At 43.4% G+C, this 18,933-nt stretch overlaps 1 protein-coding gene across 1 annotated transcript in view; it reads right to left on the bottom strand.

Moving 5' to 3' along the window:
• Positions 1-18,933, bottom strand: part of Lrmda (leucine rich melanocyte differentiation associated) — a 1,040,878-nt gene that overhangs the window by 453,717 nt on the left and 568,228 nt on the right. Inside the window, exons 4-5 of the mRNA XM_029469305.2 lie at positions 18,479-18,618; positions 6,450-6,567 (exon numbers count right to left, since the gene is read on the bottom strand). Coding sequence (XP_029325165.1) covers positions 6,450-6,567; positions 18,479-18,618 — 258 coding nt within the window. The remainder of the gene's footprint in view (positions 1-6,449; positions 6,568-18,478; positions 18,619-18,933) is intronic.

The raw sequence follows: 18,933 nt of genomic DNA, 5'->3' as shown, positions 1-18,933 counted from the left end.
CTCTTCTTCCTCACTGTGGATGCAATAGGTCCAGCTGCCTCAAAGTCTAACCACCATGCCTTCTCCACTATGCTGAACTGTAGCCTAAAACTGTGAACTAAAACAATCCTCTGTTTTCTTACTTTGCTTTTGTCTGATCTTTTGTTATAGCAGCAAGTAAACCCACACATCTTTATTGTGATCTTCAGAACTTCAGCCAAAGGCATTCTTTCTTCTACTGCCTTTCTTTGCTTCCAGGTCATTACTACACTAATGCAAGGCCCCGGAAATTGCTTCCAAAGAGCAATGCTCAGAAGGCATTTTCTCAAAACAGGAGATGCCATGGTATGAACAGAGAAATTCAGAATCCATGAGATGTCCACTTCAAGTGAATGTGACAAATGGTAAAGTCAGAAACAATAATGAAAAATAAACAAACCACAAGTGTTTGGCTTTCAAAGCTGTTTCGAAACATATTGCCTAAGCATTTTCCATAAGTGAAATTAATTAAAATTTTTCCTTTTCTTTAAAAGTAACTAAAAATAAACTTTGAGTGTGTCTGAAGACAAGAAACATTCATGCAGTAACAGAAACAACCCAGAGAACATGACCACAGTCAGGTAGCTAGCCATATCCAAAATTCAAATGACATTTATAGGTTTTGTTCTGGATATTTAGCACTGCAGAGAATTTTTAAACACATTGGCTAAATATCTAGTTAACTACATTACAAACATCTTTTAACTACAAATTACAAAATTTGTTATAGGCAGGTTCAGATTTATGTAAAATACAGATTGAACGCTCATAATTTTTATAAATCTTGATGTAGCTTCTTATTGACTTTTAATTTTTATTAATTGATTTATTTTATGTGTATGGATGTTTTGCCTACATGGATGTATTGGTACAATATGTGTGTCGGATGCCTGTAGAGGCCAATACAAGGCATCTGATAAGTAATATTGGAGTTCTAGACCATTGTGAGCCATTATATGGCTGCTGAGAATCAAACCCAAGTCTTCTGGAAGAGTACTCAATGTTCTCAACTACTGAGATGTCACCCAGCCTTTTGATATATATATATAATGTTTGCACTTGGGTTAAATGAGGATAACTGAAGTGATCAAAAACATATGTACATTATTTTAGAATAACATAGAATTTATGGGAACACTACTTTAGGCATCAAAATAACCCAGTGTCATGACGATGCAAGCCACTAAGGAGGACTCCATGAAAGGGTAGATAACTGTCATGGCAGCAGTTACAACAGGGAGAAATCTCCTTTCAGTTTTATAGACTTGTAGCGGCCCAAACATACTTCTGAGAAGAGCTATGTCATAATTTTAAAATTCCTGCTAGAAGGAGGTAGGTTCTGATAGGAGGAAAAGTTGGGGAACACACTCAGGAACTGGCTGCTAAAGTCACAGACCACATCTTTGCCTCCCCTAGAAGTGCTACCCAATGGGAAAGTTGCGAGACAGAGAGCATTGTGACCACATGTCTTCTCATCAAAGTAAAGTCCTGGTAAATATCAAAAGTAAATGGCCAACCCAGAATCTGTCTCTGTGTCCAGTCCCCAGCCTCACTCACCCCCACAGCAAAGGTCTTTTCTAATTCCTCAGCCAATTGTGCACAACCCAACTGAAAGACCTGCAGGCTTTAGGGATGAATTTCTTTGTGAGCTTTGCTATCTGTGGTTCTTGATTTTTGTAAGGACTGACTGCTGCTAAAGGCCTAGCATCTGAGAAGTAAGTTTGAAGAAAACAGACCCAGTTCACAGCTTCAAGGAACTGGTATCCCAGAAATGGTCAGCTTCCTCAGAGCAACAAGAAACTGGCTTCCCTTACATTCACTTCCTGTCTTCTCCCTGCATCATCTTTCTTATAGAAACCCCCAAACAAAGATAAGAAGGGGAAAACTGACTGTACATAGGGAAATTTGTACCTTACCACAATGGCAAGATTGGCACTGTGTAGAGCTGTTATGGGAATGGGTGATTCTTTGATACAAGAAACCATCAAGGTGTAGTTTAAGAAGAGAACTGAACACATTTGCAGGGCAGGTGCACTGAAGTTTATTCCTTGGCCAATTTGCTTGTACTTCCCTTTCTTTTTCTGCCATTCCTGCTTTCCTCTTCTCCATCCTCACCTTTCTGAAAAACTGAAGACACAATATACACTAACACTCAAACTAGATGAAACATTACACATATATAAGTCATACATTGCACATACTGGGAATCCAGACATGCTACATACAGACTGTAGAATACTGGTTCACACCAAGACTCGAACATACATATTAACCTCATTTTCTCTCTAAAGAAATGATCATAAAAGCAAGCAAACTTATATATACCTAACTGCATTCAAACACAGGCCATGATTCTTATCCCAGTGCCCCCTGTGGCTATGGCCCCCTGTGGTTCCTCCAAGGTTCTAAAGATTAAACAGTCAGTAGCCAACTTTGTGTGTGTGCATGTAAACAAGAGAGCTCAGCTTTAAATAATTATGTCAAAGAAATGACAACTGTGCTCTTTGCCAGAACAGGGATGAATAATTACAAAGCCAGGACATAATTAAGCAATTGTGACTGTCGGGATGCTGAGCTGCTTCTCTGATGTGCAGGGCTGGTGTGTCGCCATCCGCACCCTCCTGGACAGCCTTCTGTGTTCCTTTGATCTACATCCCCAGTGCAGCAATAGGGGTCATGGTCTGGTCATTCCAGGTGCCTTTCACTGGGGGCCTTCAGCTTCTCAGTATCTAGTTTGGTGTTCTCTTTGTTGATGGTGGCATGATTCAATGGCCAATATTTGACAAGGCTATGGATTTTCCTTAAAATTCAGGGAAATGAACAAATCTTAGCTGTCACGGGTCCATTAAGTGTACACATACACACACACATACACACATACACACTACAGACAGACACATGTGAACGAGCACACACATACACAGAGAAAGAGAGAGAGAGAGAGAGACAGAGAGAGAGACAGAGACAGAGAGAGACAGAGAGAGACAGAGAGAGAATGTGTGTGCCCTGGTGTGCTTGTGTACCTAGAAGAGCCCACTGTAGCATTACCTATCTGTTTCACATGGATGTGAACATCCTTCCATTCAAGGATTCAAACTCAAAAGACAGGCAGCTTTGAAACAACAGAAACCAAAGAGCGGTCACAGAGGCAAAATGTGTCATCAGGAGCAAGAACTAGAGAGAACTTGGATTCCAGTGTCCAGGCCTGCCAGGTATCAAATCAAACCTTGGTGACATAGAGGGTTGATTAGTTCCTGGCTGATTTTGCATTTGCGTCAGCCGAGAACACCCAGCCTGCCCATTCCCTACCTCGAAGGCAAGGGCTATGATTGGAGAGGCATTTTCCATTCTCCCAAATACTTTATGTCAGGAATAAAATGAAAACAGCTCCCCAAATCACAGCCTCCTTGATCATCCATCAGAACATTGTGCTGAATAAGCACAACAGGCCCCTGCTGCCCCAGAAAGGACAGAAGCCAACTTGAGATTCTGATTCTTTTATGAAAAATAGGTCTTCAGCTAGTGTGTGCAGTGCAGCTCCAGCAATGTGAAGGAAGAAAATTGCTCTCCACTTAGAGGCCGACTCAAGGTGTGTACATGCCTCCCAGGACATGCATATGTATATATACACGCAGATAAGGAAAATATATCTGCATGGGAACAAACATGTGTCTGTACACACAGCAAATAGGCAAAAGGCAGCTGTCTGAATGCCAGTTTATTAATTCAGCAAAGAGCTCATTTGGGTCCCTTCTATCTGCAAGAAAAATACCACTGTGTATCTCAGAAAATAACAGACAAAAGGGAATCTCCCACCATTCAGCAGGCGTGCGGTATGATAAACCAGTAACAGCATGGATTCTTCTTGGGTTCTTGAAGGATCATTACATAAAATCCCTTAAACAGAACTCCAAGAACCCTGGTTTGGGTCCTAACTGCACCTCATCAGAACCTTAGGCTTCTGACCCTCCCAGACTCCTCAAGCACAAAGCAACAGAAGGGATCTCCTACTAGGAAATCTCAAGGCACCACAGAAACGGAAGCCAAGATCCCCAGGCTTCTCTGTCAAGGGCATTTTTGTCTCCCTTCTCAAATAATTAATGAGCATTTTTAAGTGTAATACAGTTAGTAAGGGCATTAGAGTCAATCACAGAAGCATGTGCTAATTCTATAATTGATTAGAAGCTAATTGGGAACGCTGAGGAGGAGCCCTTCTGCTCGTGTTGCTAATGACTCGGACAGCTGATGGCAGGGTTTAAGGAACCCATCGCCATCATGTTCAAAGGCAGGAGGAGATTCCACCTCTCCCTATCCCCATGCAGAAAAACAGTCCGTTCTCACTCAGGCTCCCCTGAGAAGTTTCAACTGTGTCAAGACATCTCCAGGGGAAATATTGATCTCTCTCCAGGGCTACAACAGCAGAGTTGTTGAAGAAGAGACTAGGCCCCATTTCAGACATAAGGCTAAAATTCCAGCTCAGGAATTCATGACCCAGTGACTTTAGGCAGCTTCACAAACTGCTTTGGGACTGAACCCCATCATATGTAAAAGGTGTCAGTGGGTCCCTCCTTCTATGCGTACAGGGCTCAGAGCCAGGCACATACAGAGTACAGCATCCCAGGACACGAACAACACAGTTAGTACGTCTTCAGCGTTCTATCAGCAGCCTTACAGTTTCCAATCCCCAAGCAAATGAGGGCAAGATAAATCAAGATCTGTTTTGTGCAGTGCAGACATGAATGTGGGCAAGGCAGGATGGCCAGTAACTGACCCCAGGGTCTCACAAAGACTTCATCTGCTGTACTTGGCTGGGGTTGGTGATATTGGCTGTCTCTGAAGTCCTAAGAAAGGAGGAGAAAAAAAAAGAGAGAAAGGAAGGAAAAAACAGAAAGAAAAGAAGCCAGGAGATAAATTCTTTCATTTGGACAAAATGGCCAAAGCTGGAATAACTAAAGGCAGTCATGTGCATTCTGTCAGGCCTGTGCTCCAATAAGGAGAACTGTTAACACTTTAATAGCTATGAAATGAATCACTCAATTAATTCTCCACATGCTGAAACAGGTAACAATACATTTATCTGCCAGAATTATACCCTCCATATCATATATTTCCACAACTGTTAGCAATTTCATTCAGCATAACAGGAAATCAGTCGCACCTCATGGATTCAGGGAAGGAAAGTGGCCTGAGGTCTGCTGCCAACAGTGGAACTTGATGGAAGAGGTTTCATTGTTCTGCTCTGTTTTGGCTTTGTTTGGCTTTGCTTCCCTGCTTAATCACTTCCAATGCATGTACAGAGGGCTATAAGTCACCGGGTGAGGACAAACTAGACCTTCAGGATTCCTGTGCCAGCATTTTCAACCTAGAGCTGCAATTCCATAGGCAGTGACTAAGGAGCCCCACAGTGCTCCAGGGTAATGAAGTTTCTAGAAAGGGGTCATCATCAGGGTCACTGAATCTAGTCCCCGGGCTCAGACTTCTTAGAAGGGCCCAATGTCTCCCAGAGAGATTATTGCAAACATCCTTAAAACCTCCTTGTGTCTGAATCCAAGATTCCAAACCTACTGTCACCAACTGAACGCAGGGAGCACATAGCAGCCCCAGCTCAGATTGTTTGGAAACACTGCATACTGTGCCAACATCACCTCAGGGAACTGAAGAGCCTTCATCTCTGAGAGAAGAAAATTACCCCCTCTTAGTAGCAAGAAACAAGAGCCCCCTCCAAAGGGTGAGAGGAATTGTATCTACCTGAGAAACACAAAATTCTCAGTGTGTTCTTTTTCAGTTCCAGAACCGCTTGGGAAAAATGCATTGAGGATGCCTAAAACTTACCTGTTGAACTTCACTGAGCTTCACTCATGGTTCTCTGTGCCTTAGTTACTTTTCTACTCTTCTGCTAGTATGCCATGACCATGATGACTTATCTATGAAAAGCAGTTTCTAGCAGGCTTAGAGTTTCAGAGGGTGAGTCTGTGACCATCCTGACAGGGAGCATGACAGCAGACAGGCATGGTGCTGGAACAGTAGCTGAGGGCTTAGGTCCTGATTCACAAGCACAAAGCAGAGGTGAAAGGGTAACCTCAAAACCCACTCTCGTACTGGCACATTCTTCCAACAAGGCCACATTTCCCAATCTTTCCTAAACAGTTCCACCACGTGGAGGCCAGTATTCAACACATATGCCTATGGGGGTCATTCTCATTTAAACTGCCAGGTTTGTTATAAATGAGTCTCCTTAAACAGAGTGATAGGGAGACCTAAATTATAGGCAGTCAATTCCAGGACTGGTCCAGCCCTATATCTATGACTGAACCCTGGTGTGAGATCACGTCTACTTTCTAAATACACAGGAAGATATCATCCATGCCCTGCAGAGAAACCAGTGAAGTAAGATATAAATCCCACATGAAAACCAAACAGTAGCAGCTCACCTTGGGTTTCGCCACCTTCATGAAGGCCCCTCTGACCAATGCCTCCTCCCGTTCTTGTCTGGTGACTTTCTGGGCATCCAGAAACTTCAAATTGGGCAGCTTGTGCAGAACAAAGCACCTGGGACAAAAAGGCAGACACAACTTGGGAAAGCTGGAGTCACAGCCTCAGGGATTTCAGCAGTATGTCTGAACCTCGAGAATCTACACAATAAGGCTTTAAAGGGTTTAGATCTTAGCCACTGCCTCCCCCCACCACTACCCAAAATACCCACCCTACACACACACAGGAGAAATGTGAAGGGTTGTACTTTATACAAACATACAACCAAATGTGAGTCATGATTACACTTGACTCAAGGCTAGAATCACACCTCATTAGATTTAGCCAGCCAGTAGGATCCTGTCAAAGTATTTCTTTCTCCCATTCTAGGAAAGAGGCCTTGCTTCAGCATGGAAAGTTCTCTGTAAAACTACTCTAAACCTTGATCAGACGTACCATATATGTACCTGCCATTCCTGGGAGGTAGCTATATCATTCTCTTCATTGATACAATAGATTGGCAATTTGGAACTTAGGCTATAGGACAGAATTTCCCAGGTAGGACCTAAAATGAGCCCCCATAAGCTAGCTGACTTTGGCATAGAAGGAGGGCACAGCATGTGGCTGAGAAATGTTCCACTGAAGACTGGGCTCCTGGGAGTTCCAGGGTTCCCAGGGCCTCCTCCCACATCTACAAGGTAATTTCATATCACCAAGTAAACTTTATAAGCTTTTCCAGGTAAAAGAGCCGACTCTCAAGCACTTTTTGTCATCATTTCTGGGTAATTTCCACAATGTATCATGGTGATGATCTTTGTCAAGGATCCCCAAATACTCAGTTTCCTCTATTCTCCTTGAAAAATCATTAGTACTCATTATAGATCACCACGAACTGCCCTCCATCAGGTGTATAAAAAGGGTATTGACAAGAGGACACACTTGGCCAGGGCATATGTTTATAAATGTATACGTGTATAGATACTGGTCTATACTTCTTGTCAGCAACAGTCATCAGTCTAGTTATTTCCCATCAAGACCACACTCTCTACCAACTGAATGAGCAATTGTCCCTACCCTCTTTTGCTTTGGAAGAAGAGATAATCACCCAATGCCAATAGAAATGAACAACCTCTAAAGAAACCTCCCACTTCCTTGCAGCTACCTTCTTCTAATTCTCTCATCTTCCAAATCTCAGCCTCAGGAAACATTCCTTCTTTCTTCTAGCCCACACTACTTTCTTCATTCTAAATATTCTAGAATACACTATCAGCATCAGCATCCAGTCCAACAAACTGCCATTTCAGTTATTTTCTTGCTCTTAAAGTAGTGAACATCCTCATCTAAGCTACAACTTTCTCAAAGGTTTACCTTCATTATATCTTGGAAACCAAAGCAAGAATGAATTAAGTAGCCTATTCATTCATTTCAGCTGCACAAATAGTTCTTGAATTCCTACTATGTGTCACGATCTGGGGATACAGAAATGATGGTGATACCTCTCCATTCTCAAAGAGGTTCTTACTGTAATGGGGAATATTTCTTGACACATGACTAACCAGAAATCAGTGAGGCCAAGTTATGCACCGGAGTGGTTATACAAATACAGAGACCAGCCAAAAAACTAAAGGGAAGAAGAGAAATATGCCATCTCAAACAGGCTTCAAAGAACCAAATTCAAAAGCAACTCACTTAAGATTTTATCAGTGTAGATATTCCTGGACATCCACTGTGTGTCCCTCCCCACTGGAGTCCAGGGTTCCCAGGGCCTCCTCCCACATCTACAAGGTAATTTCATATCACCAAGTAAACTTTATAAGCTTTTCCAGGCAAAAGACCCAACCATTACTCAAGAGCCTGAGACAGCATTCTAAAGCCCCCTGCTCCTGTACTCTTAAACTCAAAGCACATTCAAATTATTTGGCAATTAACTTCAATTAATTCGCTTATGAATTAATATATTACTTCCTGTACACGAGCAAGTGCTTGGGCTTTGGACACAGGTCAAAGGCCAATATCCCAGATCCCATCCACCCCTTCCACTTTACTAAGGTTGGGTTTCTGGATTTTGCAGTGCTTTGTACTTTTGGGCTCCAGTCTCTGCCTTGTATCTTTCCATAGGAGTGCCTAGGATTACAGACATGGGCCATCAAGGTATCAGGGATGTAACTCAGGTCTTCAGGTTTGTGAGGGTCCCTGAAATTCCCTTTACAGTCTATCCGAAGGCCAGAGGGATACTCCCAATCTTTTTCTCCCTTTCTCCTACATCCATCCCTCCTTCCTACTTGCTCCCTGGCCTCAATCTATCCCCTGCTTTCCTTTTCTCCCAAAGGCTGTCCCTCCTTAGCCTCCATCCCCGAGTACCTCCGATCTTATCGAAAACGAGGCAAAGGGCCCAAGCATTCCTTCTTACCCTTTAGCAGAATTCCCACCGGCCTCAGACTGTCACAGAAAACTTCCATCTCCTGCTTCTACAGGCAAAGCCTTGATGACAACAGATTCTTTCAAATAAAGACATGCACAGACAGAAACAATATGTCAGGAGTGACGCTCAAAGGAATAAAGACACCCACTAAGTGTAGGGTGGGAAAAGATGAATATTCAGGTGAGGACAACATCAGTATTAGAAAATCAGCCAATGTTTAATGATGAAGTGAAAGATGCCTTCACGGGGCTGCCAGGAAGCACAGTGACAACAGACCGTGCATTGTCATTTCGCCTAGCTTTGGATCACAGCTCTGAAATCAAAGGAGAGAGACAGAGAGGTGCTGGCTTTTAAGCTAGTTAAAAATTTTTGGATGACAAAAAGCTACTGTTTGCAAAGGGTTCTTCTTAGAGTCAGAGAGACATCCTATGACAGAGTCTGTCAATCATCTCTAGACTTCAGGTAGCTTCACTTCCATCCTAGGGGCCACCATGAGTTCCCAGAGAAGTTTGAGGGATATGAGGGTTACCCAACCTGTGAAGATCAGAATGTGGGGCCTGGAAGGATAACAAATCAGGATAGGACACCCACTCTCAACAGACCAATTAAGGAGACAAGTTAATATTGAGAAGTATGGGAAGGAGCCGTATTCAATGTGACAGGGGATAGAAACATTGGGAAAAGGAAATAAGGAGCTACAATGATCCCCCCCCCCCCCCCGGTCCATCTTCATTGTCCTAAGAGGATGTTTAATTTTAAATGGGGAGCCAGAGGTATGCATAGCTAAGCAGTTCTGTTCCAAGGAGGGAGTCGGTCTATCACCATTGTCTCAGTTCAGGCATCTCCTGCAATATGGGCTGACAAGCTGTGAAGCTTGAAAGACAAGCTCCCCTACTGGTCAGCACCAGGTTTCCAGGCCTTTCCTTCCTCTAGCATAAGGTTCCTAAGGAAATTTCAATCTCTCAGACTCCATAGTCTGATAGCCAAAGGGGAGGGCACTAGTGACTCTTTAGAATATTTTCATCTTAAGCAAGATGATGCTCAGTTTGAGTTTGAGCCCTGTGGTCCACAGAAGAAGGCGATAAATGATTCCTGAGAGTCACACACTCCATGTGTGCTCTGGGAGAAGCATGTACCTCCAACTCATACTGTACACACATAGATACATAGGCACACACTAACAGTAAATGAAAAATAAGTTATAAACAGCACTAGAGTGATAACTCTGTAGTTAAGGGCACTTTGTGTTTTTCCAGAAGACCCACGTTTAGTTAGTTATCAGCATCCATGGCAAGTGGCTCCTAAGAACTAGAACTGTAGCTCCAGGGGATCTGGGTACCCTCTTCTCACCATAGTGGGTACCCACATATGTGTACATATACTCACACATATACTTAGACACATAAACAAAAATTAATATGTAAGCTCTTTAAAATAAATACCACTATCCCTGTCAGAATGACTACACTGGGTGGTCTTGCCCCCTCATGATCCATTGTCTCTTCAAGAATGCCTTCTTTCATTTGTTTACTCATTTGGTGAGTAATCTTTGAGGAGCTACTCCCTGGAAGGGGCAATGCAAGGCTCTGACGAGGTGAGGAAAAGACTTCTGCTCTCAGTGCATCCTATGTTCTAGCACCGCATTTACACTCTACCCAGTGGTTCTTGACTTTGAGCAGGCATCCTCATGACCCATGGGCTTGTTAAAGCACAGAGGCAGACGCCAGCCCATCCCCGGAGCTCCTTACTGAGGCAATCTGGACTGAGGCCTGGAATTTATGTTTCTAATAAGTTCCCAGGTGATGCTGTCACGGCTGCCATCCTGCTGAGAACCAATGTCCTACTGAAAACAGCACCACAAGGACTAATAGTTGGGAAATTATGAGAGCAATGAGGCAGCCAAGAGTCTCTTTCCCAGTTCAGCTAACAGTCTGTCCTGCCCGAGCACCTGTGCTCCATGAGCCAGGCTAACAGTCACATTTACCAGGTCTTCCTGTCCCCTGGTGACTTAGAATAGGCTCCAGCATTCTGGCCAAGCCGTAAGCCAGTCGAGTCCTGCCTGCCTGTCCCAGGCTGGTCTTCGGAGATCCATTTCCCTTTGTTCTAGGTCATGTCAGAGTGGCAAAAGCTGCAGCTTCAATCCTGAGTGTAATACAAGCTTGCCATAAAAACACGAGAGCAGATTCCTGAAAGCCTCAGAACGAAGGCTTTTACAATATCAATTCAGCCCTTGTAAATTTAATCCGGGGGTTATTTGTTGCACCCAAATCTCTTTCCCGTGATGTATGACTTAGTTACTGGGGGTTATCACAGCCGTATCCTAAAGTTGCATAGTACATAAAACATTTCAGTTAACAATGTGGAGAGGTTAACTCCCCCAGATAACCTACAATCACAAGGGCTAGTCCAGATGACATCCCTCTGTCAGCTCACAGGAGCTATTGATGGTTCAATCAGTTTGTTTTGAAGGAAAAGAACAACAAAAGGCCAGTAAACTTATTCAGACTGTCAACAGGGGCTATCGGGAATGGGACTTGCAGGTAAGTAATTCTGGGTGTTTTAAGGCTATTATCAAACAGCAATGGTTGAGGGAAGAGACAGCTACTAATAACACAGAAGGCAGCCATCATAAACCACTTTATGGCAGAACCCCCCCTGTCCATAAATCCTGTGACACTCGGAGACAGCTTCAGATTTATAAAACCGCTTGTTAAGCCAGGGCACTGCTTAATGAGAGGAGATCAGTCCAGTTAAGTCTCATGTCCCTAGCTACAGAGGGCAGGCAACTCCAATTTCCCTGACCTTCTCAAGGTGGCTGGAGGGAAGCCCCCAGGGCTAGAGGTGGTGGGACTTAGAGGCCCCGCTTGCTGTGACATGGAAAAGGAGGTTATCAGGAGAACAGGTAGCTCTGCGAAGGTGCTTACGTCCCCACTTGTCTCCAAATTTCCTGAAACTGAGAGACCACCACCCAGAGGTTCCCTCTCTCCATGTAAAATGGTAGATTCTCCTTAAAGGACCCTTTAAGGACAAAGCGAAATCTGGAAGGAGGAAGGAACAATTTCAATCCTTTTGTTACTATGGAAGAATCTCTTTGTTTTGTTCTAATATCAACAGCCTTAGTACTTTTTGCCTAGATGTCAAAAAGAAAGGCCAACATTCTCTTGCCCTGCCTACCACGTTCCCCCCAGAAAGATTGCCTGTTCCCCAGTCATAGTGTAAACCACAGACTCATGCCATGGATCCCTCAGATCTGCTGGTGGAGTTGGCAGTCATACTTCGTTCAGGGAAATAGTTCAAGCCTCTCATGAGTCCTTGGGAGAGCCAGGCTCCAGAGTACTGGATGGTTTATCCATTCCACTTATGGCAAGCAATGCTTCCTCCCTTTGTTTCCCAACATCTTCTCACTCCCATACATGGGGAGTGCAGAGACAAAGTACACGTTACTGATGCTCTACCTGGTGCCTTGAAAGCAGCTATGGGTGAGCCTTTGGATGGTTTTGGTCGCCCCCCCCCCTTCCCAGCCTAACAGAACAGGGCAAGGATGCCAACAAGACAATGTGATTCCTGCCTGTCAACTGGATTACATCAACTCTGTTTAATACTACTGGCCATCTCACGCTGGTCGAGAGCATGGATCAACTGCTAAAGGTGTTTGACTAATGAGAGAAAACAACAAGGGCTTAGACACAGCTTCTTTGAGAGACCAAAGCTCTTAGAGATTGGGGGCAGGGTGCCAAGGAAAAGAGGTTGTCACCATAAAAAGTTGGGGGAGGGAGCTTTCAGGGCAGAGCAGATAGCTTGGGCTATAAGGTTTTGAGCTTGCCTTCCTGAGCCATGACAATGGGCCTTCACCTCCTTCAAACACTAATTTGTTTGGGGTCTCTGTGCTCAAAGTTGATTGACAATAAATAGATGCATACAGTCCCTTCTTGATACACCAGACTCACCTGAATGCCTTGCACAACCACCCCCTCCCACCTCCAGAAAGAGGCAGTCAGAAAACACCAATGAGGACCAAGGCAGCATGAACAAAGGACTGAGTGGGACAGCTCCAGATGCTCTGAGAGACAACAATGATGTTGATGACCTCACTCTAATGAGCTGAGGTGAGCGCACCTCCAGCATTAATGAATTGGCCTGACAACTGGCAAAGGCCAGCTGATTTTGCTCTCAGTTCACTGACAGCATGTTTGAAGTCTCTGTGCAAACAATACACCCACAGGACAGTCCAAGGGCCTGTATGGAGGGTAACCGGCAATTACTGTGTGGGCTTCTGTCGCTTTGATCTCTGGGTCGTGACCTTTGCTTTCTTGTGATCATCAAAGCCCAGATTGTAGATTAGCTGGGGAATGCTAGCTGGTTTATATAAGCCACAGGTTTTACAGCTCCTATTTAGTGGGAAACAGCCTTGGGTGGTAGCCCAAGGTGGCCCCAGACACCACCAGAGGGCCCCTCCTACCTTTCCTTTGGTGGAGTGCTACAGACACTGGGCAGGCCCCCAGGCTGCTGCCTACCAGGGAACAAAGAAAGGGCCTCATATTTTAAATAATTTAAAGTTTTAAGGAATACAGAGGGTGGGTGGGGTGGGGGACTAGGGGAAACAACCAGAGCCTGAAGGGACAGAAATTGAAAGAAAATGAACAACAGAGCTAAGCCACAGAAGAACAGCGTCAAGCCTGAGAGCCCAGGCTTCTTGTCTGAAAGGTGATGTTCGGCATTTAGTCTCTGCTGACTTTCAGCCATCATTCTTCCTGAAGGAAAAGATAAGAAGGTGTTAGCATCCAGGGGTCTTCACGGGGTTTGTTTTCTCTGCCAGGTGAAGAAGGAGAAAACAAGAAATATCTGGAGTGAGGCAGGATGCAGTGGAGAAATCCTGAACATAGAACAGGAGCAGACAGAGTCAGCGGTCAAAGAAAGGCTTTTATGGGGTGAGGAAACACACATAAGGCAGGCATATGAAGGAAAAGACACCCTGCTTTGCAGAGGCAACTGGGAAAGCTAAACTCAGATCTCCTCCAGGACTGAAGATTTAAGGGTCTGTGAGGGGAGTCTTTCTCCCCCAAGTTTAGAGTTCCTTAGTTTGAAGAAAGGCAGGGAGGCAAATAGGTCAGTATCTTTGGGGTAAACAGGTCCTGGCTTGGCCTTGAACTTGTCCATAGGCTGAGTGCCCTGGTGGTGAGATTAAAAAAAAAAAAATCTTTCTTTTAAGCTTGTAGGCTTTTCTCTCAGTTAAAGAGTATAAGGAAGAAGTCAGCCATCTTGGAATTTCACCATCTTATTATCTAGTCATGTCTCTGTCTCTGTCTCTGTCTCTGTCTCTGTCTCTGTCTCTGTCTCTGTCTCTGTCTCTCTCTCTCTCTCTCTCTCTCTCTCTCCTTTCTCTGCCTATCAGCGAATCAGTCTATCTCTTAGTCTCTCTCTCTCTCTCAAAAAAAACAAACAAACAAACAAACAAACAAAACCTGCCAGAAGGAAAAAAAAAAACATAGAAAGGGGGGTGGAGAGATGGCTCAGCAGTTAAGAGCACTGACTGCTCTTTCAGAGGTCCTGAGTTCAATTCCCAGCAACAACATGTTGGCTCACAACCATCTGTAATGGGATCTGATGCCCTCTTCTGGTGTGTCTGAAGACAGTTACAGTGTACTCATATAAAATAAATAAATAAATAAATCTTTAAGAAAGAGAGAGAGAGAGAGAGAGAGAGAGAGAGAGAGAGAGAGAGAGAGAGAGTAAACTATTCTGAGCACCCAGGTTTCCACCCCTAACTTTCTATATGGATTTTGTATGGTATCAAAATCTGCAAGAGGCCCAAGTTCATATTCATGCAACATTCATCCCAGAACAGCAGTGCCGTATCCACACAGCAAAATGCAAATGAGTTCAAACCCTGCTCACTTCTCAGCCATGAACAAACACAAATGGCCAAGAGAATCCAGGCATGGTTACACTCCTACAACAACAGGCCCTGGGCTCTGCTCAACCACTCAGTAGTATGTCCATGTTCACAGAGAAATTTAATGAGCCTGTATTACTGTGGGGATGGATGCCAAGAAAGTCCAACTATGTACACAAAGGTAAACGAGGAAGCCAAAGGGTTAGGCACTGGGAAAAGGGTAGGAAAGATGGAACAGAGAGAACAATATACACAAACCTAGTCATTTCCCATTCCGGGTCTGGTGGTTAGCCACACATGAACTAAGCCTGAGCTGAAAACTTTGAAGTCAACATCTCCCATGGAAACAAAACAGCAGACACACTTGTTTTGATGTATGGCTGGGTGACATAAATATTACATCACATGACCACAGAGGATGCCAATCAATAGGAATTTTTTTTTTCAACAGCACTAAATGAACCACAGGTTCCTGCTTCTGAATGCTATTGCTTAAATGATTAATAGATGAAGCATTGTTCAAAAACATACTTAAAGTGAAAAACAGTAAACTGTAGAAGTATCATTCATTGCTTAAGTCATTTGCTAGCAAAAATGCCGTACAAATTTACATAGAGCTTCCACTATGATGATTTCTGTGACAGCCAGAGAGAAGGTAGACCTCACACTTTGTGGATGAAGGGGCAGGAAAATAGTTTACCCAACGTGGGATAGGCCATTGTTCTGCTTTGTTTAAACACATATGCCACAGGAACTCTGGATTCAAAAGCCATATTGTGAAACCCTAAAACTTCTCAGGGGTAAATGAATCACCAACCAGGATGAAGAAAGCAGGCCTGCGGAAAGACCACAGAGCTGAGCTATGCCGTGGCTGCATCTCACTCTTCCAAATACAGGGAAGAGTGCTTTTCAAGTCAACAATTAAAAAAATGAATAAAAGATTTAAGCACATTAGAGAACCAGCCCAGCATTTCACAAGATGATGTAGTGGATTTGTAAGGGAGTAGGAACACATTTAAGACCTCTATTGTTCCTGGTGGCTGCCTTTTCTCCAAGTGTGAGCATCTACCAGTCACTGTGTGGATAACTTATGGGTTTTCAAAGGCAATTGTGGCTAGATGTGATTTGGGCTGTGTGCAGGCTCTTGATTCCTGTCCCTCAAGGCAGCATTGTCATAAATACACAAACAAACAGCCTTCTCAGCCCCATCTCTCACATCCTGCCAGCAACACAGACCTGAGACAGGGAGGACCTGCTTGGGGGACTGCCAAGGTGGATACACGAGGATTGCTCTTAGAGAAACAAACTTACTGCAAAAACATTGACCCACAACTCAGACTTGAATTGAGTCTGGGTGATAGTTGCTACTGGCTAACTGGATCGGATACCTAAGAAGGGAGAGTCATCCCAAACACCCCAGCATAGTCACCTAGCCACATTCCCATGACCGAGGTTTGCATTAGGCCTCAAGAGCCAAGGCCTCTGCTTTTACTCAGTGGTAATCCTTCCCTTCTTGTACACGTGTCCATAGCAGTGAGAGGAATACAAATGATGGAATGTATAACATGGGGTCACATAGCAAAACATGGTCTGCTGCCAAAAGAATCATAGAGGCTGAGTTGACTCCAAGCTGTCTCAGGACCACTGATCTAGACAGCCATCCCTGTTTTAAGTCATCCTATTGGAATGGAGCTCCACATTAGGTTTTCAAATCTTACTGCCATACAGGGAAGCTTAGTCTGCTTTGTCAAGCTGACCAGTTACAAAATCAACAGTGAAGTCTTTGCCTTTCTCTTCCCTTTACACCTCTCTAAGCTCTATATCTGAGACCAAACAGAACAAATGGGAAATTCATCCTATTTCCTGTCTTTCTCCCTGATCCTTGCTCTCTCTCATCCTAAAAAATTATTTATCTACAATTGTATTCATATATTATGTTTGGTTGCATGAATGAATAAAGGGACATGTGTATATATATACACACACACATACACACACACACATACACACACACACACATACACATACACATAAATAGGTAATACAAATGGATACTTATATGCATATAAAAGTTACATGTGGTTTACAAATCAAACAAAAATATGGAGAAAAAAGTCAGAAAGTGGAAAGGAAACATTCAAACAATGTTTCATTTGTGAAACATGTTTATTAGGTAAACATTTTTGAACTTGGCCTTCCAAAATACATCTTAAACTTAGTGCTGGCAATAGCCAAGATGGAGGATGTCTAGGTGCCTACAAACAGATGAAAGGATAAGAATGTATTTTGACATATAATGGAGTATTATTTATCGACAAAGGAGAACGAAGACATGCTGTCTGCAAAAAAAAAAAAATTGCATAGACCAAAATATCATTACATAGAGCAGACTAGGTGTCGCACACATTACCTTATACATGGAAACTAGAATTAAATAGAAAAGAAATACAATCTCAAGTAGTGGTGGAGATGCCACTGAGAAAGGGTATGAGTGCCAGAAGAAGCAGGGAGATGGGTGGGTACAGAGGAAGATGTGAGAGCAATATATACTGTGATATGAGAATATCACAGTGAATCTCATTCACCTGATAATTAATATGCACTAATAATTATAATGAGAAGTGTTATTCCAAAAATGTAGATACAAGAAGGTACTAGGTTTAAAGTGATCCCTTCACATGCCTTGTATCAGACAATTTCATGATTCAAAGTTGAAAAAGAGTGGTCCAGACATCATTCGACATCTAAGCAATTAAACATGAGAAATAAGCAACTTGCCCTGGCTGGATGGCAGCTGTGTTTCTCCCATCAGAAGTCACACTTACATCTATGACATCACACCGTGCTTGAAACATGTTCCAAGTGGAGAAGGACTTTCATGCGGTCATTTTTTTTTCTAGGCCTAGAAACTCTACAAAATTAATCATGAAACTTAGAAATGAAGCCAAAGCCACAGAACTCCTCTAAAGAGGTACAACTGAACCCCGGCTTTATGTTATCTATGTCCATGTGTTGGATTTGTTTTTCTCTTACAAATCTATAATAATGGTCAGTATTTCTTATATTTTTAGCCTGATACACAGTAATTACTCCCACTACACTTCTTTGTAGATCAACAGGGTTAAACTCCAGTAGGACAAGTCCCTCTCAGACCATTAGCTTCTTTTCCCAACCCTTCCAGAGCTAGGTCCCAAGAGCCCCAGCTGCAACTGTAGTATTTCCTTCTCCTCTGTTGATTTGAGTAGGGTATTAAGAACAACATCCTTTTATAACAGAGACCAAAGGGAAGATATCGCTAATCCCCTTCCTTATCATATAAATAAAGTTTTATTGGAAGAGAGTCAGGTATATTCACTTATAAATCATTCATGGCTGCTTCCACACTTTAACATCAGGGTTCAACAGTTATGACAGGATCCATGTAAAACCTAAAATGCGTATGAGTTAGCCCATGATGAAAAACATTTCTCAGCCCCTGAGCTTGACCAGCCCATGTCCTTTCTTGGCTTCTATGAACCGAAAAAGAGAAGAAACCTGATTCTGTTTCTAAAGGACAACAGTTTACCACAGTTTAACATGGGAGTCCGTGGGCACTTGCCAATGCTTACTCTAGAGCCCATAGCATTCTAGCCCTGCAGTCTCCATCTCCCTTCTCCCACCACGTGAGCTCTCACCTGTATCTCTTATAGTCTTCCTCATCCTTCTCCAAGTTGACCAGCTCATTGGGACATGCCACGTTTCCCAGAAGGCTGAGGTACTCTAAGGATGGTGTCACCTCTGCCAGGTGATCAAGGAGGTACTCCAAGTCGGTAATGTGCCAAAGGTTAAGGATCTTTTTCCAAGAAAATGAAAGGCTTAGCAAGAAGTAGGGGCTATCAGTAACAGCCCAGGCTATGGGAGTCAGCTCTGCCTCACCCTGGACAAAACACCTGACAGAGCAACTTAAGTAGAGGAAGGAGTTATTTTAGCTCACTGTTTTGGGGGTTCCACTACATCCTGGAAGCATTGCTTTGGGGCCTATACCTTCAGTGTGTGGACTTTTAGAAGATTCCCAACTAAATCATAGCATAACTGTGTCTCAACTCCTAAAAACAAAAAACAATTTTCAGTCAATCATGCTAAAAGATGG

Source organism: Mus caroli, unplaced genomic scaffold (genome assembly GCF_978045245.1).
Source record: "Mus caroli unplaced genomic scaffold, Mus_caroli_1 scaffold_12, whole genome shotgun sequence".
NCBI lineage: Eukaryota > Metazoa > Chordata > Mammalia > Rodentia > Muridae > Mus > Mus caroli.
Note: the sequence above shows the minus strand (reverse complement) of the source record. Positions and strands in the feature narration are given on the sequence as shown.